The 25,631-nt window shown below is 40.8% G+C and overlaps 1 protein-coding gene across 9 annotated transcripts in view; it reads left to right on the top strand.

The window, feature by feature from the left end:
- Positions 1 to 386: 386 nt before the first annotated feature.
- The window catches only part of GRIA4 (glutamate ionotropic receptor AMPA type subunit 4), a 250,369-nt gene continuing 225,124 nt past the window's right edge, over positions 387 to 25,631 (top strand). For all 9 annotated transcript variants that reach the window (XM_086613715.1, XM_086613693.1, XM_086613706.1 and 6 more), the window contains exons 1-2: positions 387 to 474; positions 1,640 to 1,798. In XM_086613715.1, coding sequence (XP_086469841.1) covers positions 387 to 474; positions 1,640 to 1,798 — 247 coding nt within the window. The remainder of the gene's footprint in view (positions 475 to 1,639; positions 1,799 to 25,631) is intronic.

The following is a 25,631-nucleotide window of genomic DNA, read 5'->3' as shown; positions in this document are numbered from 1 at the left end:
GCTCCCCCCCGCCGCCAAACTCACCACCATCTTCTGCATGTGCAACATTTGCAGCCGGACAGAAACCGCTCCCCGGCGATGGAGACTGCGGGAAAAATCCGGCGCGGCGGCATGGCTTGCTGAAACGGCAGCGGCAACCGGGAGCGAGGCAGAGCGCGAGAGAATAGCAAACAAATACTAAAACAAACCAAACAAAAAAAAAAGGAAAAAAAGAAATAAAAGAAAAAGAGAGAAGGAAACCTTTCTCCTTCTCCCCTTTCCCTCCTTTTTTTTTTTTTTTTTTTTTAATTCTTGATTTTGTTCGTAGCCGCCTCGTCCTCAATGCCGCTCTGAGCAGCGCCTAGCGAGCGAGCGGGAGAAGGCGAGAGAGAGAGGCAAAAGAGAAGATGAGGATAATTTGCAGACAGCTTGTCTTGTTGTTTTCTGGCTTTTGGGGACTAGCAATGGGAGCTTTTCCTAGCAGCGTGCAAATAGGTAAGCGCTGCATTGGGCTGCGTGCGTGTGTCCAGGGGTTCCATCCTTTGCGAAGTGAGTTGGAAAGGCGGCTCTGAAGGCAGTTTGCAGATTTCTCCTCCACCGCTCATCCCATTTCTCTGCCTTCATGAGAAAAAATCCGCGTGTTTGTGTGTGAACCCCTCCGTGTGTGTGTGTGTACATACATATACGCGTGTGTGTGTATGCGTGTTCGCGTGCGGTAGGGAGGATGCTCGTCTTTTGCGAAACTCCTTCCAGCTCCGGGGTGTGTAGGATGGGTAGGGGAGGATGGGGCTCGGGGCTGATGCCCCTGGATTCCTTCAGCCCCTCCAGCACCCCCCGCTTTTGCCTGGCTCCCGGAGGGATGGCGAGTTAGGTGCACCGGAGGTTGCGGTAGCCGGCGAGGGTGAGGGGTAAAAGGCAACGCTGCCCTTCTTTCCCTGCTCGTAGTGGGAAAGTTTGGGATTTTGTAGGTCTCTCCGTCTAGTCTTATGCCCCCTCCTCAGCGCTTTCCCGTCGCCTCCTGCTTCCTTCCTTTCGGACGTGGTTCGGATGGGACGCAGCTATCTGAATTCTTTCCAGCTCAGCTCCATCACTGCATCATTTCTCGTGGACTTGGAAAGATGCTGCTAATAAGGCTGAGCTGCTCTCTGCCTGCACACATGGCTGCAGAGGAGCAAAGTTCTTTATATTTCTGTTCAGTGCAGATTATCCTGCACTGAGTTGGTATTTTTTTTTTTTTAATCCAGAAAGCATCGCTCCCGTTAATCATCCCGCCACTTAATGTAAGAGGCTGTTGAGTAGCTGATTTACCAGTGTGTTCAGTATCAGGGAGATGGAGGCTAAACACTTTCAAAGGTCACTGTAATCATGACAAATCTGGGTATTTATGTATGAAAGGCTGGAAACTGAGAAGTCAAAAGAGAAGCATGAATGCATCAGGGAGGTTAAAATCGATTGAGGGCAGTGATTTAAAAGCAGTGGTTGTGATTAGGAATATGATTAGTTCCTTATGCATTAAAGTCTTAGGACTTGCCTTACTGTGCAGCTTTGGGAGAGAGACAGTTGCTTGGTAGAAGACAGTAAGTAGCTTGCAAATGATTCACCCTGCTTCCTTTGCTTTTTGCTTTTTTTTCTGTGTTTGTTTTTTTTTTTTTTTTTGTAGGTGGTCTCTTCATCAGGAACACAGATCAGGAATATACTGCTTTTCGATTAGCAATTTTTCTTCATAACACCAGCCCCAATGCATCTGAAGCACCTTTTAATTTGGTTCCTCATGTAGACAACATTGAAACAGCTAACAGCTTCGCTGTAACAAATGCCTGTAAGTAAACATGCCATTGATCTGACCACCATACGAGTAAATTGCCCTGCGAATACCAGGAAACCACATCATTATCTTGCATTGGAAATGCATCAGTAAGTCTGTCTTGGGTGTAGATACCCTTTGCAGAAGAGCAAAAGGGGCAGCAATCCTTTTTAGTTTCTAACTGGAGCAAAATCCCCTCTCCTGCCTTCTGCTGGCTAACCTGATGTGACATTTACTTTACTGTTATTACTGTAGTTTCTTGCTTCCCAGTTTCTATGGAGATGAATTTTGTTGTTTAAAGAAAAATTATGAATGTCTCGATCAGACCGTCACCCCCCTGTTACTCTCGTTTGCTTTTGGGTATGGCGTGCCTTGCATGTATTTGAAAATATACAATAATATTTGTGTTCACAAATGCTTTCCTAATGACTGGAAAGGAGATAGGGAAGCAGTGGTGTGCAGGATAATATATCTGAGTTGGTTGACGCTGCAGTTGATCTGGTGATGTCACTTGAGGCAGCCCTGCTCTTATATTCTAGGTTGTAAATGTCTCTTACCATCTCGTAATGCATACATCCTGTGGATATGTCTCTATGCATCCATACATTGGTGCCAAATCAAGTTAGTATCTGATCTACTTGATTTCACAGACCACCTCAACTGGAACAAATATTCTCTTCCTACTATATATTTTATACACACACACACACACGCAGATGCACATACACCATGAGAGGAAAACAGAAAAAGAAATACCCTTAGCAGTGAGGCAACATTTGCTTTTTTTTTTTTAAAGCAGAGTATAATTAGCTGAACTTCCTACATTTAGATCACCTCAGGGTCTTTAGCCTTGGTTAAGACATGCTGGATACTGCTCAATCTCTGGAAGTGGCAAAGCATAATATCTATTTATCTTCATGTATGTCAGGCTTATAAAAAGGAATTCATGTTATTATGTAAGATGGTTGGATATAGTGTGGCAAAGCTGAAGACTGTAGTAGCGTTGCTACTTTGATGTCCGTATTTCAGGATTCTATAGGTTGTCTCCTGTGGCCTTTTAAGTTTTTGAATCCCTCCTCTTCATTCAAGAGTGAATTGTCTCTAGAAGTAGATGCCCTAAGCAACGTTGCTGAGCAAGTTGAAAATAGAAGCATACTGGAGCAGGTCTTACTGTTCATTGTGCCTTTAAAATAAGTACTAGGTTTCTCTCCACTTTCTCACAGCCATCTCTGTGACACTTTTTAATACGTAAACATACAATGTACTGTGCAGTTCTCATGTATAATTTATAGAATGATTGCTAAATTTATTTATCCAAGTCTTTGGTACTCCAAGATTCAGATGACCTTGCCACCTTATTTAACAGGAAAAGCAGCTGAGCTGCCAAAATGGCTCTATTCATTTTATGCAGGAAAGATTGATGTCCCATTAAGTGTGAATTCTGTATTAAGCAATGTATTGGTTGTGTTTAGCGTGAAAATCAATATCAAATTCCATAAGGAGAAAACACTTCAAACGGTGCTTTGAAACTGGAAGGAATCAGATCTAAGCAGGTGTAGTTCATTGAGAAAATATTACAGTGCATGTCAACTTTTGCAGGCACTGATTATATATTCCATGAAGAAAAATGACACAGTAGCTTTCTTAAACTCTCATTTTTAGTGAAAGAGGACAGAACTAAAACTTTTGTATATTGAAATCAGTCATTTTGGGTGAAGTCAATTATTTTAGATTCTGCCTACGCATCCAGTTCTACCAAATAATTTCCAAGGCTATTGTTACTTTTTGCATTAAGGATGTTGCACAGTATTTCCGTTTGAATGTTAGTGAGTTAATTCTGATTTGCATAAATTTAAAATTGTCTAAAACTGAACCACTTCTCTGTGTAAGACTTAACACCATAGTTTCAAAAGAGGTTTGCCCAAAACTTTCCTCATTTAGACTATGCACAGCAGATTCTTCTCTCATTCCAACCACCTTAGGTTATGTTTACCTTGCATTGTTTTAACTGAAGAAAACCTGTCCTCTTATATTTGCTGTCCTTTATAGAAATAGTGATTCATAACCTGATTCTTTTTTTTTTTTTTTTTAAACTGAACCCAGTTTCAGTTCCAAAGAGTTTAATGACTCAGAGATGATGAACCTTTACAGTATGGAGGGAGGCAGAGAAAGAGGGGGCAAGTAAATGTATATGTTTATGTGTGTGCATGCTCATATAATTCTGTGCATGTCTGTATTAAACAGGCGTAATCTTACAGGCCTTATTTAGGTCTGTACTTCCCACTTAAACCAACATGTATTTTTGCATTAGACCAAGTTTGTATTTATTTCACATTTTGCAGTCTCGTGCCAATAATCTGACTGCTGCTTCTTTTTTTAAACGTTTTAATATGAAAGAGTGTTTTTTAAATAACGAATCTCCTGATGTAACGTAGGCAAACTGACTGACAACTGAATGAACATACCGTGTGTCCCTTAAGCTAAATATGAGCAGAATCCTGCAAAAATCAATTGTCTGATAGCTGGAGGACACCGGCTTCCATGTGATTGAATTTGCTGGCTTGACAGAGGCTTCTAAAGAGCAGATGTGTGAGATTTTCTAACCTAATTAAAGAACCCCCACCATCAGCTCTGAATTAAGTGATTTCATGGCAATACGAAATGATAACTCTTTGCCGAACCACTGTGAAGCAGCGGCTTTGGATCTTGCTATTTGTGTAGAAATTACTCAGCGCACACGTCCCCAAATATACAGTACAAAAGCCTTAGAGCTGCTGTACTGAAATGAATATTCATGTGAGTTCAAGCATAAAGCTCTGAGACATGACCAGTTACCTCTCTTTCTATTGCCGTTTGCTGCAGAGGTTACTTGTGAAGATTCAGGGCCTGGCCCCTTGCATGTGTTAGGGACAGGAAACAGAGTATTTCAAAGGATTGTGGATGCCATATTAGCAGGTAACTCACTGCAACATTGGAAAAACTTGAATCTTTTTTCTTTTCGCCATATAAAAACATACAGCCAAATGTTCATCCGGCAGTACTTTTGGAACTGGAATAATTTTGTATATTCAGTTTAATATCTATTTTCTAATGGTTATCGTACACATTTTTGTTTTCTTTTGACAGGCCCAGAGCATAAGTAGTTTTGTTCTAAATTGAGAATGCCTATGAAACAGCTTGCTTAAGCAGATAGACTCTGTTTAAGTTTGCAAAATTGATCTGATCTGTAGCAGTTTGGAGATAGTCCTCTTTCTTTCCTCTTCCCATTTGTGTGTTTTATTTAAACTCTGCTCATTTCTTGTGCACTACATACATTATTCAGAGTATCTCTCTTACTGACAGAGAGCGCTGGAATTATTGCAAAACATGAATAGTACAAGATTCTAACTCATCAGAACACAATACACCAGAGCTGAAACATTTTAGTATTGGCATACATTGGTTTGCATGTTATAAGCAGGAAATTTTGCTAGTGATTGGAAATCTACCTTCAGCTTGATTTCAGATGTTGAAGCAATGCATTGATTTTTGGGGAGGATTGTATATATTTATTCTTTAGCTGAATGCAAAATAATTTTCTCCACTCCCTGCACCGTCTATATTACATTCGTATATCTCAGCAGTGCAGTCAACATTAAACCCGCTTGCATACTTCTGAGAGGTAGCTCTATAATTTTACAAAGAACCATTTGCCTTCCAGCTCTTGTCTTGGGAATTTTTCTGTTGAAGTTTCAAAAATCCTTAATGTGTAACCAGTCTTGGAGTTCTTATACAGGATTAGGCTCAATGGGGGAGAAAAGAGATAGATTCAAGTCTTTGATCAGTGTTTCATGCTAAAAGTAAAGTTTTTCCCTTTGAGTTTGTTTGACTTCATGTGTATTCTGAGATGAATATCATAGAATCATAGAATGGTTTGGGTTGGAAGGGACCTTAAAAATCGTCTACTTCCAACCCCCCTGCCATAGGCAGAGACACCTCACATATCGATATATTATATATGTGATACATAACACTATATACACTAATATAATCCTAATAAGTGTAACACTGCCCTTGTTTAATCTTTTGCACAATTCAGTTCTCTACTAGATTTTAATCCCAGTAGACACAAAACTCCCAAAATATAACTTTTTTTATTATGTGCCACATGGATTAGAAGAAGAAAAGCCCACTGGGATTAAAAATTTCATATTTTGGAATAACTTTCCTCTTCGACTTTTATGCCCTCTGGACTAGCGCAGAGTTGGTGACCTGAAATTGGAGAGCCTGATTCTGCCTCACCAGCACGAATGCAGTTTCTGAGTGAGATCCACAGAGGTCAGAGGCAGCCCTGAGGACAGACAGGAACCTCCCTCGTCACCCTGCCCTCTCTGTGGGTCTGTCTCTGGGCTTGTGCTTGGTAGTGTGGGAGAGGCAATGTCATTTGGAGTTAACTTTTCTGCTGAGACATCCTAAAAGCTGAGGAAATAGACTCAAAGGTAGTATTGTCTTTATATTGTGACTGTCGTTTTACTTACAGCAGTTTCAGCTTCGATTTGCTAAGCTGCATCATAATGGGATTTTCATTAAATTTGGTTATTAATTCTGTTTTATAATTACAACTCAATTTAGCAATGGGAGTGTTACCTTAGTTTAATAATCAGTGTCATTTGAAACCATGGTGTTCTTTATTTAGAAAGTGAGGTTTTGTATAGCTGAATGGTATTTTGCTATCAAGAGCGATACAGTATTCCCAAGGATGCAGTTTGGAGTATATTGAGAGTTACCATAAAGGCGTATCATACGGTCAGGTTTGAACTGCAAAAGCAAATAGTGTGCCAGTTGGCTAGAAAAATGGAACTGTATTAAATTGTACCCTTCTAAAACAGGATCGATTACAAAAACCCATTTGAAGTGAGTGTTTTACTTTAATACATGGAGTTTATCTCAAGCTAGACTCCAATTATTGAAAACAATTTCTCTTAAAATTTCTATTATTAGCACTCGCTGATGGAATCAAAGAATATATGTGTACTTGGGTGTCATTTGCCCAAAGAAGGATTCTATGTATTTTTAAGAAGATCTATATTCAAAGAGTTTTGTAGTTCTAAATGTGATACTTGTAAATAGCTGTACAGCAGAGAGAAAATCAACCATCAATAGCTCTAATTCGTCAGAGTCTGGATTTAATTTTCAAGGTTGTTGTTGTGAAAATAAATGATGGGCCTTTGCTGAAATATAGTCAGATTTCTTCACTGAAAATTCAAAACATGCATTTCCCTGGCATGAAATAGGACTTTTGTCCTAGCATATTACTGGACTGGCTAAAACGGTAAACTCAAAAGCTTTATTATAGGCTACAGAAATAATGTAGTCTTACTTTCAGAGGATTGATAACAAAGATTGTGTTCCTTCATTCCTCCTGCAGAACCCAACACAGTGTGGTACTTCTTGTGCAGGACAAAGCACTTCAGCAAGTAAATTAAATTGATTAACTTCGTCTTTATCATTGTAATCTAAGTTTGTATGCTAGTCAAAATAGCTCTGGCATTTCATTTTTGGGTCTTGATTGTTTTGAGACTTGCTTGTTTGTGAGAGAGGAAGCAGTCTGCTCTGATTTCTGAACAGTTTTAGATCTTCCTGTGAGTTGTGCAGATTCAGATTGTGAGCAGGTGAATTTCTTCGGATTTTAACGTGTTGGACCAAATAATCTTTTCTCATAGTTCTTATTCGTTAATATATGACTGATTTAAAGGGGATGAAATTTGTGCCAGTGCAAAAGTGAAGAACTCCATATGATTGCACCAGTGTAATTAAAAGGAAAAATTGGCTTCCTTTCTGGATTTCCATTCCTCTGGGTAGTTGACTTGAGGCAAAGATTTTGGACTAGAACAGCACCCAGTCTGCTTCTGCAACTTAGGTGGGCATACCTACACTGAAGTTATGTGTTGAGATGCAAAGTCAAACTAGATAATTTATTCCTGTGTAAATCAAGAATTGTTCTTCTGAATTTAGGAAAATAAATTTGCTCAAGAGTACCTGATCATACCATCTTGTTGGGAAATGTTGGTGTTGCTGTACTTCTAAACATTTTCTCAGAAGTTTTATTATCTTCCTCTATCTAGTTTGGGTTTTTACCTGACTTTTTAAAATTCTTACTTCTTTATTTTAAAGATCTTACAGGTTTTTAACAATACTAATACGGATTCAATTGTTTGTCAATGCAATTATGGGTTCAGTACTCTTAAAAGTTACATATCAGTGATGCTTGTTTTCAGGCACTCAAGTTCAAATAGAGGGGCTATCTTACATTTTGGCGCTCAGAGGTATTCTAGTATTTTCCGGAGTACGCAGCAGCACCTGCCTTCCCAATGGGAACTGCTTATTGCTGAGCACCTTGGAAAATTTGTCCTTGTCTGCGTGATAACGCATGGGTCAGCTGTCTTGTCTCAATAGTGTTACTTCTTTGTGAGGACTTTACTTCTTCCCTGTTCTTTTTCCCATAGTCCTGATGAAGTGTCTGCCACCCTTGTTCAAATAATTGCAGCTGTCTGTTGGGTTCCTGGTTCCTTGTGAAAAGAAGATGGAACCGGAGTGTCAGATACACATCACCTTTTTCTTAGCAATGCAGTGTAAAGACCCAGGCCATCCTTCCTCTTCACCAAGTTCCTCAGAAGCTGATAGATGAGCTTTATGTTGGACTCGAGGGAGAATACTGGAATGCTTATTAACAAGCTGCTATTCTTGCTGAGTTTTGGCCAGCTGTGCTAACATTAACAAATTCCAGTTCAAATATTGGCCCTTGTCCTGCAGTTCTTTCCCCAGGCAGAGCTGTCTGTGATTTAAATAAGGGCTCCACCTGAGCAGGGATTGCAGACTGAAGGCCATTGTAATGAAGGAGTAGTAGGATTCAGCTTTTTTGCAGGGTGAACAGATTCTCATTCTTTCATCTCATGGCTCAATTTTTTTAAAAGTCTTAAATCGCTTAACTCCTGTGATTCATTTATTTTTTTCATATGTTTAGAAATTGGATCCCTGGTACATAATTGCCTATTTTAAAAGAATGTCATTTGGGCTACTGTTTTCTTGTGTTCCACAGACTATTTTGGTGTTATATTTATATGCAGCCATTTCTCCTGAAAAATGCAATCTTGTGCAGTACCTTTCTATATTCTAAAGTCGTGGACAACATGAGCGTGACTACAAGTGTTTTTCTGTAAATACAAATAGAGCACAAGAGAAGCAAAAAGCACTTACACTTTTCACCAGCGTATTTATTAGATTCTTTGTAGAGAAAGGCTTTAAACACATTTTGAAGACCAATCTTAAAATATATTTATATTTTAACTATTCATAACAATTCCCCTGTTTCTCATTTGCAGACTCTCTGTAGGGTAGATTCTGTGCCATTTCTGCGTGCACACTCTTCCCATTGCTTTTATGATGTATTTGCATAGTACTGTCTTAAACACATAAAATTTGAACTTCATTTTTATTTGCACATCACCTTTTCGTACAATTCAGGTATGCCCAATGAATATCTGTCAAATAGATATTTTAGGAAAGTTCACAGGTATTGAGTTAATTGCTGAAAAGAATTGAGACTTTATGCTTTGTTTGCCTCAGTTTTCAAATCCATTTCTAAATGGATATGGAATTTACATTTTCACATTGTGGTGCAAAAGGCGATACATACGTTAGTATTAGAAATTATGATACAAAATAATTAGGAATTATTGTACAAAATATTCTGATTTTGTTAATTTCTTTCACAGTTATGTATTATGCCTCATTTCCTGCTGTTAAAAATTTCACTGATATCACGTGGCTTTTTTTTTTCAATGTCAGGGTCAGATCTGTTTCCTCAGTGGGTAAAATGATTCGTGTAATACATATTCAAGGTAGAGGCTGGGGAAAGAAAGGGAATTCTTGTAGAGCAAAGAGAGTACAAAATGCAAAAATTTTGTCCGCAAAAGCTTCCTGTTCTGCTTTAATATTCCTGATGTACAGTAGCAGTATTTCAGACTACTGGTTAATGTGAGATATGAGTCTGGTTGGTGCTGTGCTCAGGTCTGGAAAACATTACTGAGCATAAGTGAAAAACACTTTATCAAGCACAGATACTTTCATGTAAAATTCAGGAGTAAAAAGCTGTAATATTAAAAAGAGGCACGTCAGTACACTTAGCCCTTGGTTTCCTTGCCTAAGCTGATGGGGGAAAATGGAACAAGACTTTATACAGATCCATAGTCTCAGTAGAGTCGTGTAGGACCTTGTATTAGTGATTTCCTCCAGATTTTCTGTGTGGCTCTGTCCTGGAGAGGCTCTCTAATAAAAGCCTTCAGCCTTGGTCATTTCCATCTGTTTAAACTGAGAAGTGTTCAAGAATGGACTTTACAAAAACACTACAACTAGGATGATAATTTCCTTTGAAAATCAATAGTCATGTGCTCTTGACTGGCTCAGGAGTTTTTCTCACTTCTACTCCAAGTAGAAAGCACAGGCCAGGTAAGTAGCTGGCTCTTGGGACTGTTTGCACACCCTGTTAATGCTGTCTCTGTATCTGTCCATTTGCATGGCCTCCAGTTGAGAGCTGGTCAGGGCTTGTTTTTTCTCAGGTCCTTTTTAAAAAAAATCAGTATCCTTGTTCAGTGCTTCTTTTGAGTGGTAATATAGATAAGAATTGGAGCTGCCTTCCGGAGGCACGAACAAATATCCAAGGAAAAGAGCATAAAAGGACATTGGCGTATTGGGAGGGCATACATCTGCATCTGTTGCAGGGTTATGTATGCCTCATGAAAGTGTGTGGCTGGCAGGTCAGGAGTAGTGCCATATGGAAGTGATCCAAGTTACAAGTCTTTACAGATGATACAGAAAAGATGTGAAAGCAGTCTGGGGGATGAAATGTTGTCTGGTGGAAATGAGCATCAGTGCTTCAAAGAAGAAAAAGTAAAGGTCACCAAAATAAATGGGAGAGTGGATTGCATGTGATAGTGTGCACAGGTTATTGTGTTTTAAGGCTACGTGGGACCATTTTGATCACCCAGTCTGAGCAATGAGATGCCAGTCAGCCAGCCTCAGTTAGTTTCTTAATTGAACCCATAATTCTTTCCTTGTTGGATACTCACTTTTTCCAAATAAATTCAGTGTCAAATTGAAGACTGAAAGAATCACAGGTAAATTGTCATGCCATCAACACATCATTTGGACATACCACTCACTGTCTTTATCTGTGTTGAGTGCAGGAGTCATACAGAGTAGGCAAGCAGAAAAGAAAAATTGCCTACTGAGTTTGTTTTTGGTCTTTAATTTAGAGAGATACCATAATCAGCATGATTTGCATCCAGTCATCACAGTTGTGCAGCTCCTGGAGCCCCCTGAGGTTTGTTCTGGCTGGTTGGTACCATGTCTTGCCTGTGCAGGGCGGGAGTGTGGGACACCCTTAGTAGCAAGGCTTATGCCATGGCAAGGCATGTCAGGACTTACTGGAGCCTTTTTCATCTTCCCTTGAAAAATGCTTCCAGTGGACACAAATGGTGGGGTTTTTTCCTCTTCTAAGAAAGAACATCTCCTAACCCCACAGCAGGGAGTATGGCTTGAAGAAATAGTAATATAAGCTTGGTAAATATGTTCAAAGACCATTAAGTATGTTTTTGCTAACAAATGTAAGCTAATGCCCGTTATCTGTATTCACAGACTCGTTTACCTACAAATAAAACTTTATGCTCATGTATGTTACACATATTTCACTTTCAGTGAGCCACAGAGGATGTGAATCTATTACTGCTTTCACCTGGAGGGTTTGGGCTGTTAGCTTAAGATACCAAGAGTTATGAATTTAGCTTTGGAAGTCCCTGGTTTTATCTGCTTTGTGTGTCAGAGGAGATGGCAGCCTGAACACAAACATGATGATGAATGAGATTTAATGCACAAGAATGTTTGCAGAAAGCAAAAGCCTGAATAAAGGAATACAAGAAGTGCTCCCATAGCTGTCTTTGATGATCTGTTGCACTGTTCTGAATAGCAAACGTATATGGAGAGAGGTAAAAAGGACAAACCTTTTAGTTCCTTATACCATAAGTCATGAAAACAGGGAGAAATAGTAACATGAGACCTCAGCAATTAATTATGGTATACTAATGGCTCTACTTGCAGCGTCTTGTTTACTACCACTCCATCCGTTAAATGGTTTGCTTAAATGATTTATTATACATTTATTATTAAAATCAGCTGGAAAATGACAAGGTGTTTTTAGATAACTAACTCAGAAAAAGAATGGGCACAGTTAAAGCAAATGCATATGTGCAGCGTATAATTGGCGAGGTTCGGCCAGGCGTTGTGTGCAATGATTTGCAGCCCAGGCAAGTGGGTCTGCCTTGCTTCTTCAGGGACCCTTGCAGACTCAGAAGTGACAGATTGCCTGGAGTAAGGAGTCAAACGAGTTTGAGACCTTGTGCCTGAAGTTGCTGTTTGACCTCTGTTCACCCTCAGATGAGTGGGAGAAGGGGTTCAAGATACGACAGGAGACGTTCATCTGTGAAAGAACATACTTCAGTGTTGGGGAAGAAGGTTTCTGAGAGCGGAGGAAGGACTGACGTGGAGCACTAGTCGCTGCATGGGCAATTCTCTGCTTCTGAAGACAGAGGAGGAAGGTGCAGCTGGTGCTTGTGAATTAGGGATTATAGCTGGTGTGAGCTGACGTGACTTTGGAAAACTTTAAGGTGGACATGTGGTTGTGCTGAGCTGAAAGCTTAGTATGGAAGGGGAAGTAATGACTAGTCTGTGTGTGCAGTGGAGTACGGTAGGAGTTAATAGACAGGGAAGAGCGTAAGACTGAAAACTACTATTCAAAGAGACAGAGATAAAATTCTCGTCCATCAGCCCCTCCCATCCCTCCCTGCTTTTTACTGTTACATGTCCCAGCTTTTTATGATTAAATGGTAACAGTCTGCAAGAAGCATGACCAGTGGAAGCAGTGGACATGGTACTTCCCAAGCTCTGCAGAGCAGGAGAAGTGTTGCTGAGCTGAAGGCAGCTCTGGGCATCCCAGGGGCTGTCACCTGACCCCTTCCTGCCCCACACCTAGGGACAGCCTCCTGTGGCTTCTGGGTTCAGCACGTGTTATTAGCTCCTGTAAGGTATTGATTGCAAATAGCCATCAGCTTAACTACTGCAGGGAAAGGAAGGGAGGGGACAGGGCATAGAACATTTGTTTCTTGGTTAAGAACAGAAAAGAAATTACATCCTTGTACAACCTCAGAAAAACTGTGCCTGTTTCCATCTCTGTCTTAACTACCTCCAGCCTGCCTTAGACTCCATCATGGTCAATACTTAAGTATTTTAAGGGAGTGAATGGAAGGAGGGAGTGGTGGTGGTGTACCACAAAAGACAGTTTATACAGACGAATTGGATTGCTTTCCTCCATTCTTTGGGTATCTGACAGATGTTGAAGGACTCCTGTATTTTTATTTCCTGATGAAAGCCCCAGAAAGCCCATCATTCTTTCAGTTACTGTTTATGATGGGAATCTTTTGCACTTCAGTACAGCTGGCAGGCACCAGAGCTTCACACCTTAATCACATTTGCTTTGTCAGCCTTTCACATACTATGCTAAATGGGAGACTAGCAGAAAATCCTTTGAGCAATTACAATAATAGGATAATAATAATTATTGCAGTTCCCTGCACTTATATAGTGTCTGTGAGATTAAAATGAGATCCAGCATAAAATTACCCCTTTGAAAAGGTGTGGATATCCCCTGCCAGCAGCATTGCCTTGTGAAACTGCTCTCCATGGCCTCAGCTTCTTGCTCCCTTAGCTTTGGTATGGTCAAGCAGGGCTGCATTGCCACCTTCCTGTTCATGTCTGTAACCAATTGCCTGCACAAATAAAGTCATTAAAGAGAATGTGAATGAGGGGAATCAGCAGCATGAAGAAGGTTTTTCCTGTGTGTGGCTATAAAAGACAGGAGAATGTTAAAGGGTAAAGTCTTCTAGTTCAGAGGGATCATGCTTACATGAGGCATTTTACTTTCTTGACTGCACATCATGTAGATCTCAGGAACGATTAGTGAGAGTTAAATGTGTGCAACCAAAAATGTAACACAGCTGTAGCTTTAAGCCTGTTGGTTTCTTAAGATGTGCAGTAAGATAATGCACTACCTTCCTGTGTGGTCCTGTCTGTGAAAGTATTGTCTGCAAACTACTGGATTATTGGTACATTAAGTTGGCAGTTTCTATTTACTGAAATAAAATACTTTGGGGCCTTTTCCTGGCCCCAAGAAAGTGCTCCACACTTAATCAAAATTATGAAGTTCAATGTCAATCTTTGAAAACATTGTACCTATTGTTAGTGCTGTGATGATGATAAGTTCATTAAGGTTGTGTGTGACCATAATAATCTGGTGCCATGTTTTTTTTCACCAAGACAAAAATAGCAAAGTGATTTAAAATCCTAGATTTTTTTTTTGATGGTGCAACCTGTAACTTTCCCTGCTAAGAACAAGAACAACTCTAGCTTTTAGTGGGAGTCTGCCCCATTTTCTCACCGCTCTCAGTAGGTCCAAACAGAGATGGAAGCATCCAAGACGTGTCAGAAGACAGAAACGCAGCAGACTATCTCCCTGCATCTGTGGCATGGGTGACTGAAAAAGCTGTGTTTGTCACCTCAATTCGTTTGACTATCCTGATGTTTGACTTCAAGAGAGCAAATAATGGCTCAGACTTCGTAAAATCCATGTTGTGCCACAATTCTGACTCCCTCTTCAACCAGTAGATGTCCATGGAGGGCAGCCTGGATGTGGCCATTCCCATTATTGCACTGGGTGAAGTGCAATATCGGCACTTTATCAGCAGCCAGCCATTCCTCATTGTACAAGAAGACAAATGTCAGAGGTTATACTGTAATACTTCTCACTCTTCTGTGGTCATCTTGACCAAGCAGAAGACGCTTTGGTTCCTGATGTCTGTTTGGATCCAGTCTCTTGTAAGTGATAACACCTGACAGTGATCCCAAAGGATTGCAGCAGAGGTTTGCTGGAGTGTCTTACATTTTGGGCACTCCAACATCTATCTTGGTAATTCCAACAATTCTTTTGGCTGTGCTGAGGACTAGAGGAGAGAAGAGATGATTGCTGGTAACCCTCACCTCCCTGGGGCCTTTTTCTCCTGCATCTGCATCCCACCCAGGAGAGTTCCTACCCAGGAAGGGCACTGATCTCTGCTCCCTTTTGCCAATTGAGCAAAACTACACGGGGAGCAAAACAAGGGTGGGTCTTGAATTCTTCTCCTCCAGGGCTTCCTGTACATATTTATGACTTTTGTGTGCGCTCTGGCTTTCTCACACATATCTGAAAGAGAATTTGAGCAACAGTTTAATTTCTAGAGCTACAACTGTTTGTTTTCATAGGATTGTGACTTGCATCTCAAATTTTGCACTTGGTTGTCAGTGTTCATCACCAAGAAAGGATATTTAGGATGATAGGGACAGGTCATTGAAGCCAAGCTTCAGCATTTTGGAATTGTGTCTTAGGTTGAGTTGCAGAGGCAGACACATGTAAAAACATCTGGTTTGGTTTCTTCCATGTGTATGTAGAGAAAGCTTTAAAGAACATTTAAATACTTCTAAAACTCTCTATTTTGACTTTATGTTAGACAACTGTAAACATTTATGAGATGCTTTCCAGGAAGAGACTTTAGGAGACTTGATGCATCGCACATCCTGGCAGGGCAAATCCCAGTACTGCATTGGAAGCATGGATGAGCATTAATTTACTTGCACCAAGTTGTTAATTTCTGCTTGAAACTGTTTCCCACAAGTCTGTGTAAATGCATATAAGTAACAGAGGGGTGTCCTTCTGTACATGCGTTTTTATATTTCTTTCAGCTAATTCAGTGATTGAAATACTAAATCTAGCACTCAGACAGCTTTTGGATTTATGATAGTCCCTGAAGGACTTTGACTTACAGTTATTCATATAGGTAGTTTTTAAAATTGATGACAGAAGTAATAACTCTGTAATAATATTCGTCCTTTTGCTTATTTAGAGCACTGAGTGTGAGAACCAAAAAAAAAGGAACAGCTGGAAATTCCTGGGACAAAGCTTTGGCTCAGAGTTCTGCTGTCCCTCACAGGCTGTGGAAGCCAGAGACATTTCAGAGACTTCAGACAATTTTCAGAATTTTCAGAGATGTGAAACCAAAGTGAAATTTGACCCAGAGCAGCAACTAGTATAGTTAACTGTATTTGAGATGCTCTATGTATCTCTTTCCATTTAATTATTGTTTTCCACTATTTGGGGATGTGCACATGTGCTGCAGAAGCGTTTGGCAAGTCGTCTCTGTCCCACTCCTCATCCTCACAGGTTGTTCTGTCCATCCTGGTGCTCTGTCGTCATCTGTGGTATTGCCCAGAACATGCTCTGGATCTTGAGATGTTACAGCAGATCTCAGGGGTCTAGGCAGTAATGTGGACATCCTGGAAGAATGAGAACAGGCAGCTGGAGATGAGCAGAGTTGTCTCAGTGAACCACCCGATGTGGTGTTGTCCTGCCTTTTCCCTTCCATCGCTGGCCATCACATCCACTAAGCTTTATGAAAGGAACCTGCCAACAGCACTGTTTAATCCAAATTGTTATCAGAGATGATTCAGATTTATTTTTTTCTGGTCATACCTGTGATCTGTGTTTTCCATGTTCCCATGATTATCTACTAGAAGTGTGATGTCTTCTGGTACCCAAGAATGGGGAGAAGGACGTAGAACACAAGTGGGCAAACAGTATTTCTTGGGAAGACATGGGAAGTGAAAACCAGGTCTTTTCTGCACTCATCCTTAGGGAGAACAGAAGGAAGAGCCTTTCCTCAGGCTGAGGTCATGTTTTCACTGAAACAATGTGAAAGTTCAGCTTTTTTTATCTTAAGGACTAAGAAACTAACTTTGGTGTAAACCTATGACACCAAAGGGCTTTCTCATAAGGGGAAAGGCTGCCATAGTAAGTGTTTTTTGTTTTAATCTGTGAATAAGGCAATCTTTGTCCAAATAGATAAACTGTGACCTGAAGGAAAACCTTTCTGCAGTGGGGGCAGAAAATGTCTTTAAAATAGTGTCCTTCTAACATTTATATCTTTGTAAGAAGAGGGTTAGTGATGTGATCAAGATGTGAGCAAGATGAATGGTTTTCAGATATGCTTGGGATGATGGCTTTGATTTGTTGTGGGTTTTTTTTTGTTGTTTGTTTTGTTTTATCTCACATTCAAAACCAAGAATCTCCTGTATAAATCTTACAAATCTTTAAAACAAATTAAAACTCAGAAGTGGGTGAACATGGACAAAGCTGGTACTTTCCATTTCAGCGAGGCACATCAGGGTGGGTGTTGTGTTGGATTAACGAGTTTCGTGGGTCATTAACAACCGGCGGAGCTGCTGCTGCCTCCCCATCACCCCGAGACGTGGCAGTGCTCCTGTGCAGGGCTTGTGGCACCCCTTGCTGCAGAGTGCTGGTGTCCCAGCCGCTGCCATCCCAGCCCAGCGTGGCCTCAGGAAGGGACTTGCAGACACCGGGGTAACAGTCGGGGCTGGTTTTAGGATGGGGATGGTATTAAGCTGGTAGGTTTGTACTAAAGCCATGGGGGGCTGCAGCTATTTGAGAGTATTGGAGCAAACTTGCATTAAGCTCCAGTACATGCCGCTGCTGCCCACCTCCGTGGCTGGCTGTAGGGGCTGAGGTCCGGACAAGGAGCCTGGTGCCTGCCCACCCGCATCCTTGCATGGGAGAGGGCTGGTCAGCGGGGCTGGAGAGGACGGTAGCTGTTGTTCTGTAGAGGTAGGAGCCTATAAACACTGATTATCACCCTCAGGCTGACTGCAGCAAGTACTGTCATTAAAAGCTCAATTGCAACCCCTAAGGTGAATATAAATGACTCCAAAAATAGTTGATTTCAGAGGGGAACTTCTAGACCTTTTAATAAGCAAAATAGCTAGTGCTTGTTTGTATGCCCTGAAATTATGTGAGGGTTTTTTCTTGCTCTTTAGAGTTAACACACTGTGATCGTGTCATAAGAGCATGTCTGCTAAGTGTTTCTAGCAAGACTTCTTGAAGTGCTGCCAGAAGACCTGGAGAGCTGCATACCTTGCTTTTAACACAGAGCGACAGCTTTGCGTCACATGTCATGCCACTGCATAGCCGGGATTGTAAATAGCAAATTTTAATTATCAAGTATATTTATAATTCATTAATAGGAGGTAGACAAACAAACCGGGCTAGCTTTGCAGTGCAAGAAAGATAAATAGAAGATGGTGTGTAGATAATAGATGCTGGAGTAGAGCATGTGGAATTTTTCTTTCCTCCATTTTGCCTTGCTGCAGCTATTTTGCTTGAACTCTCAAAGTTGTTCCAGGAAGAGGGGCTGGAAATAGGACAAATGTACATCCATCACAAATGTTCAGAATTCTGAAACTGAGCTTTAAGTGCGATGTGAACTGCTGAACACAAAACCTAGAGCAGCAGCTGTAATGCTTTGAGATATTCTGTGACAAGTATTTCTCTAGTTATTTATCAGCACCCGTTTCAACTTTGGATGTACTGAATAAAATATTTCTTAACCATGTCCTTTCCCGTTGTTCTCGAATATATAAGTTTAATTGACTTCATGATAACTATTACAGGTTTTGGGTGGTATGATGGATGATATGTCATTGATTTAATGGCATAAAACGATGTTTAGGTAATGAACTTTTCACAGTCTGTCTCTTGTAAACATATAATCATCTACTTCCACAATTTCTTTTTCAGGCTAAATTAAAAGTAGCATATGAGAAACATGATGTATATGCAATATATCATATACTCAGCTTTAACATGAGTCTAGATAGCAGAATGCACTACTCCCTAGCCATCAGGCTAGCTTCAGAGGAGTAATCAGCTATAAGAAAATGATGAGTGTCTAATTTTATATCATTAGAGATAATTATTATAAATGGGAACGCTTTTAACCTAAAGGTGAATAAATGGCACCTGTGCAATATATACATCCATAGATTGAAATATCAGTTTAAATGAAAAATGTAGTGGGAGATAGAAAACGGAAATTCTCAGTTTGTTCATAACACCTTTTTTTTCTTGTGGAGGTGTCTTTGGACGCTTGCAATGAAAATGGCATTTGATATGATGTACTAGTTGTGTGACTGAGTGGCAGATATGTGTTAGGGTGCTCCTAAACGTGGTAGTTCTTTGACTGTCTGGACCAGGAGGCTCCTTGGTCCCCACCAGCCCCGCGCCTGGGCATTGGGAGGGCCTGAGGGAGCACAAACTTCCATGGGAGAGCTTAAAAAGCGCCCAGTGTTCCGATTTATTTTACTCACTCGATGTCAAGCACTGTAATTGATAACATAATTCATGGGTGGGAAGGGGACATTTTTGAATGAAAAAGGTTCTTGTCATTTTAAAAAGTCCAAAAAAGTCAAAGGCATGAGATACATGATTCCTATAGAAGCTGGACACCCCACTGCTTGCTGTGAAAGCACCTGCTTAAAAAATGACGTTCAGAAGCATTGCTTAGTCTTTTCTTCACAGCTGATATTTGTCCCCAAATGAGGGGGGAGAGAGAAGCTTTAGGCTTCCTCAGTGGTTTTTGCCTGGACATTTCAGAGGTGTTTATGTTATCCATTAACTAAGTTTCTGAATGTTTCTCGATTCACGTGGAGTATGAAAAGATTATTTCAGTTGCTGCTCAGGCGCGTTTGCTTCTGTGTGCTGTAACGGGTCAGGAGAGCTGAGCAGAGCCGAGATCCAGAGCAGGGCTGGTGTCCTCCATCATGGGTGGTCCGTGCAGGTGGGCTGGAAGGGAAAGTCTCTGATTCTTAACACCAGGCAAAGCTCAGCAGTTGGAGGCCATGAGGAGAGCTCCCCATCAGTGCTGCCATGGACAACAAAAGTGATCTGGGCTATTTTCTACTGATCAGGCATTTGAGGCCTGCTTTCCAGCAGTAGTGTGCTGAGGACACCCGCTGCTCCAGCAGCTGGAAAGCTAATGGGAGATGCTGTTGCTCACTTTTGTAAAAAAGTAGGGCTCGATTTTTCTCCCGATCAAGTCACTGTATGTGAAAGGCAGTTTATTTTGTCTGGAGAAAGAAGTCAGAATGGTTTCTGCTGGAGCACATATGTGGGTTCACTCAATTAGAGGATCAGTAATGATGTGAAGTGACTTTAACCATCAACTTCTGTTTAAATTTTAGTTTGTAAAATGAACAGAATCAACCAAAACTCCTTTCTTTTATAGTTTCTAGGACAACTGGAAATTTCAGAAAGATTCAATGTCCAGCTATATGTGCTGTACGTGCAGTAGCATCTCCTAGGTACATACGTGTGGCAAAATGACTCTGGGTCCAGTTTCTGACAGTTTGATCATCTATGTGCCAGAGACAGAAATTACATTTTATCTAGGTGTTCTCATCAGCAACAATCTGTTTACAAACTGAAAATACATAGAAAGTTGAAGAAAAGGAAACCAATGATATAAACTATTCAGAACCAAAAATTATTTCAGGGCATGTTACTATTGCCCATTTCTGAAAGTTTAAGGGGGCATTTTTATACTTCAGAAATAAATTATCCCCTATCAATGAAAAGTAAATGCACTGGATAGCCAAGCTATAAGTGAAAATAATCATTGCTATATGATGCATCCAGTGTGCATTTAACGATTCTGCTTTAAAACCAAGGTACAGATAGTATTGTTCTTCAAGGCCCATCTCATAGAAAATTTGTTTTCATGCTTTTTCTCGAAAACCTATTTAAGTCGAAGTCATTGCAATTACGTATATGCATAAAGTTAGGCATACTTCTAAATCCTTAGCTGAACAAGACGTTCAAAGCATTTCAGTGTTCTTCAGGCCAAAGCACAAATATTTTACAAATGGAGAAATGAGGCCAAGGAACCAGTTACCAGCAGGATAGGAAGGAACTGAATTCCCTGACTAGCTTCTTGACAGCTGGAGCACAATTTGAGAATGATTTGCATATTTAGATATAGATGTAAGAAATGTCATGATGGTTGTGTTTTATGGTTGTCTTTATTCTCTGGAAATGCTCTGTCTGAAAAATAGGAATTTTTTAAAGACCAAATGAACTATTACATGACAATCTATTACTAGTATAAAAATAAATATAAATTTATGCATATTTTCTTGTTTTTGTCTTACAGTGTTGTCATGAGCAAGTTTATAGCCTTAGCAATACGTTTAATTTTCCCTAGTATCATTAAAGCTGTCATTTAATTTTAGTGTGTGGTGTACAATTGCTTGTTGGTTTATCATCAAGTTTAAGATAGTATATTCTTGAAGCACGGAGTACACTTTTTCCCAGCAAAATTAATTCCCTGATTGTAAAAGGCAAGAAAAGTTGCTGAGCTATTGCTTTACTATTCTGTTTTTAATTTTTGTTTTAATAATTTATTAAATATGTAGCGTAAGCTTCTCACACATTAATCTTTGCCTGAAAAAAAAAATCTGAAAATAATTCCTCTGTTTGTTGTTGGGCTGTTGTTTAAAGAAAATTTATATACGTGCTGACTTTTTAATAACAATTGAAGTATGGAAACAATTGTTTCCAGAGAGTGGGATGACCTTTCAGAGCTTTAGAAATAATGGTGTAATTTAAAGTAATTTATTTTATCTTTTTTTTACTGCATTTCCCCAACAATGTTTGTATGCAACAGATTCAAAACAAACAAACAAACGAATGGCTGGGTTTTTTTGCATGATGAGTGGTAGACCTATGGGACTCTTTTCTGAAGAAAACTGTGGATATAAAAAATTTGCATGGATTCAAGTACAGATTAGCTATGCACTGGGGGAAGAGATCCGTGAGGCCAAACGACCCAGAAACACCCAGGAGCTGTAAATAGTTGAGTACTGGGAGAATATTCAGGGGACACACTCACTTCTGACCACTACTGGAGACAGGTGGACCCTTCGCCTGAGGCAAAATTGCCATTCTTATTTTGGGGGATATTTCCAATCCATTACTATTATAGTCTCTTTATGTAATACTGTGCTAACATAAGAACAGGCTAGACATGACGGCAAACCAACATCTTTGAACTGGCAAGACTTACTCCCGAGTGTGGTGGCCTGGAAGTGGGGACCATCAGAGAATGCTGCTCAAACTGTTGAGCTTCAGCCTCGTGCAGGTGTGAGTGATGGCACGAGATGCAAAGACAGGAGAAGCTCAGACCTGGTGAAGCAATTATGTGTTCAGTGCTCACATTAGCACTAACGAAAGCCTCACAGGTATTTCCAGAGGAGAATGTACCCTTTCTACTCATAAACATCAAAGGATCTGTCGGGTTACTGATTAGGAACTGCAGCTTCTTTTACTTAAGGAAGGCATGGATAATTAATGATTTTGCGTTCTGATTAGAAAATTAACATTGCTAATACTGTTACTAGATAACTGAATTTTGGTATTATAAAAGCCTTTTGAAATGCAATTTGACAAAGCATATATCAGATTAAATTGGATTGATTATGGGAGTTTTGAAGTTGTTGATTTCTTTGAGAGCTCTGTTAACGAAGCATTATATTGTAACAGAACCCATTAATAGCGCTGTTATACTTAGCTAACAGCCCATTACCCTCAGTAGGTAATAAAGTACGTACGCGAGACGCCATAGCAAGCAGGGTAGGACAGCATACTCCACTGCATCCACTGTGGATCTTAGGGTAGAGTTCTAATTTTAGTTCTAGAGTTCTGTGGGGTTGTTTTCACTGTCAGCTTGGGCTGATAATCTTGAATCCCACAGACCCTGTTCATGAAGCGAGACCGTGGTTTTGCGTTGTCTATTAATGTCAGTGGACTGTTGTGAGAATCATAGAATCATAGAATCATAGAATGGTTTGGGTTGGAAGTGACCTCAAAGATCATCTAGTTCCAACCCCCCCGCCATGGGCACGGAAACCCTCCACTACACCAGGTTGCCCAAAGCCTCATCCAACCTGGCCTTGAACACTTCCAGGGATGGGGCATCTACAACTCTGGACAACCTGTTCCAGTGCCTCACCACCCACTGAGTGAAAAATTTCTTTCTTATATCTAATCTAAATCTGCCCTCTTTCAGTTTAAAGCCATTGCTCCTGGTCCTATCACTACATGCCCTTGTAAAAAGTCCCTCTCCAGCTTTCCTGTAGGCCCCCTTTAAGTACTAGAATGCTGCTATAAGATCACCTCAGAGCCTTCTCTTCTCCAGGCTGAACAACCCCAACTCTCTCAGCCTGTCTTCATAGCAGAGGTGCTTCAGCCCTCGGATCATCTTCTTCGCCCTCCTCTGGACCCGCTCCAGCAGCTCCATGTCCTTCTTGTGCTGGGGACTCCAGAGCTGAGTGCAGTATTCCAGGTGGGGTCTCACGAGAGCAGAGTAGAGGGGCAGAATCACCTCCCTTGACCTGCTGGCCACGCTTCTTTGGATGCAGCCCAGGATGCGGTTGGCTTTCTGGGCTGCCAGCGCACATTGCCGGCTCGTGTTGATCTTCTCATCCACCAGCACTCCCAAGTCCTTTTCCTCAGGGCTGCTCTCAATCCATTCTCCGCCCAGCCTGTACTTGTGCTTGGGATTTCTCCGACTCACGTGCAGGACCTTGCACTTGGCCTTGTTGAACTTCATGAGGTTCTCACAGGCCCACCTCTCCAGCCTGTCAAGGTCCCTCTGGATGGCATCCCTTCCCTCCAGCGTGTCCACAACACCACACAACTTGGTGTCATCTGCAGACTTGCTGAGGGTGCACTCGATCCCACTGTCCACGTCACCAACAAAGATGTTAAATAGCACTGGTCCCAGTACTGACCCCTGAGGAACAGCACTCGTCACTGGCCTCCACTTGGACATTGAACCGTTGACCACAACTCTTTGAGTACGACCATCCAGCCAATTCCTTATCCACCGAGTGGTCCATCCATCAAAACCATGTCTTTCCAGTTTAGAGACAAGGATGTCGTGTGGGACAGTATCAAATGCTTTGGATAAGACCAGGTAGACAATGTCAGTTGCTCTTCCCCTATCCATCAATGCTGTTACCTCATCATAGAAGGCCACCAAATTAGTCAGGCAGGATTTGCCCTTAGTGAAGCCATGTTGGCTGTCACATGGCTGCCACATGGCAGGATGTTGCAGTGACAATTTTATGTCTGTTTGAGGAACTAGTGAAAAGAATTGATGCTCTGGGATACACACTGTGACCCTCCCAAAATGGCAATGAGATAATTACCTGCATGTAATTTTCTCAGTTTCTTTTGGACAAGGTACTTTTCTCCCGAGAGGTCAAAGGAGCTGCATCGTACTTTTGGGTACCATGCAAGAAATGAAAAATGTGCATTAAATATTAAAATGTAGAAGCCAGCCTCAAAACTAGTAGTAACTAGAGACTGGCTGCATACTTGGAAGCTCTTTTCAATTCTTTTACAAATTCCCTGCTTTGAAGCTTGGCTGAAAGCTTATCATCCTAAATATTCAAAACTTTGGAGAGAAAAAGCCTTGGCATCTAATTTCTGAATGTTAGTGCAGCATTAGTCTGTAGAGTTCTTTGCCACTTCCCATACTCTAATGGTCCCACTGAAGGCGATGGGCAGTGCTGAGCTACAACTCAAGAATATAATCTAAAGTCCAGTGGTGCATAGATATGACAAAAGTTATTTTTCATCCTCTGAGCTTTTTGATAACAGTGATGATGCAGGAAAAGATATTTGCACAGTTGGCAGCTGAAAACTGCACTTTTTGAGGTCAGGAAGATAGGAGGTCAAAAAATAATAAAACCCATGGTACTGTCTGATGTTACTTTTTGCAGTAAAATTGCCCTTAATGCAAATGTTAACCTACCATGCTTGTCTGGGAGCCCTGAAAAAGCAGCAGCCTGCAGAGGAAACAACTTAGAGGGGAAATATATTATCCTACAGTTCTGTTGCTGTCCTGACATGCATGGTCTGTTTCCCTATGCTTAGGAGATAACACAAAATTTGTATTTTCTTCTGTGAGGAGATTTTTGGGGGTGGCAGGAAGATAAGGGATGTGAGAAATTATGTACTTTCTGGAGACTTCTATTTATTTACTTGTCCGAAGCATCCCTTCTTGGATTTGACTGTAAGAGGCAAAATCTGGTCTCGGTAGAGGTTAATAGGTCTGAGAGCAGTAACCCAAGTAAACCTAAATGCACCTGTCAAAGACTGATAAAAGTGTAGGTCTGTCAGCTGCCCTTATTGACAGAATCTGCATTTCTATAGTTCCAGAATTGTGTCAGCTCAATTTTCTCTCTATTTTATTACTTTTCAGTAACACAAAATTCTTAGAAGTGTCTGGTGCCTTGCAACCCCCAAAACATAATTCAAATTATTTGCCACTGGAATTGCACTTACAGTCCCGGGATGTTAAAATTCTGCCTGCATTGCAGGGTGCAGACAGTACTTTTCTTTTTTTTTAAAGCCGCAATAACAGCAAAAAAAGCAAGATACAACACTGCTGGCCTTTGATGTTAGACTCCTCTTTCTTGGACTAAATTATTTTTTAAATGAAAATGAGTTTACATGGATGTAATCATAGAATCATAGAATCATAGAATGGTTAGGGCTGGAAGGGACCTTCAAAGGTCATCTAGTCCAACCCCCCTGCAAGGAACAGGGATATCTCCAACTAGATCAGGTTGCTCAGGGCCTCATCCAACCGGGCCTTGAACGTCTCCAGGGATGGAGCATCCACCACCTCTCTGGGCAACCTGTTCCAGTGTTCTACAACTCTCATGGTAAAAAATTTTTTCCTAATATCCAACCTGAATCTACCTCCCTCTATTTTAAAACCATTACCCCTTGTCCTATCACAACTGGCCCTCC

This window comes from Tauraco erythrolophus, chromosome 1 (genome assembly GCF_009769465.1).
Source record: "Tauraco erythrolophus isolate bTauEry1 chromosome 1, bTauEry1.pri, whole genome shotgun sequence".
In the NCBI taxonomy this organism is placed as follows: Eukaryota; Metazoa; Chordata; class Aves; order Musophagiformes; family Musophagidae; genus Tauraco; species Tauraco erythrolophus.
The sequence above is the reverse complement of the archived record's forward strand: the minus strand, read 5'-3'. Positions and strand labels throughout refer to the sequence as shown.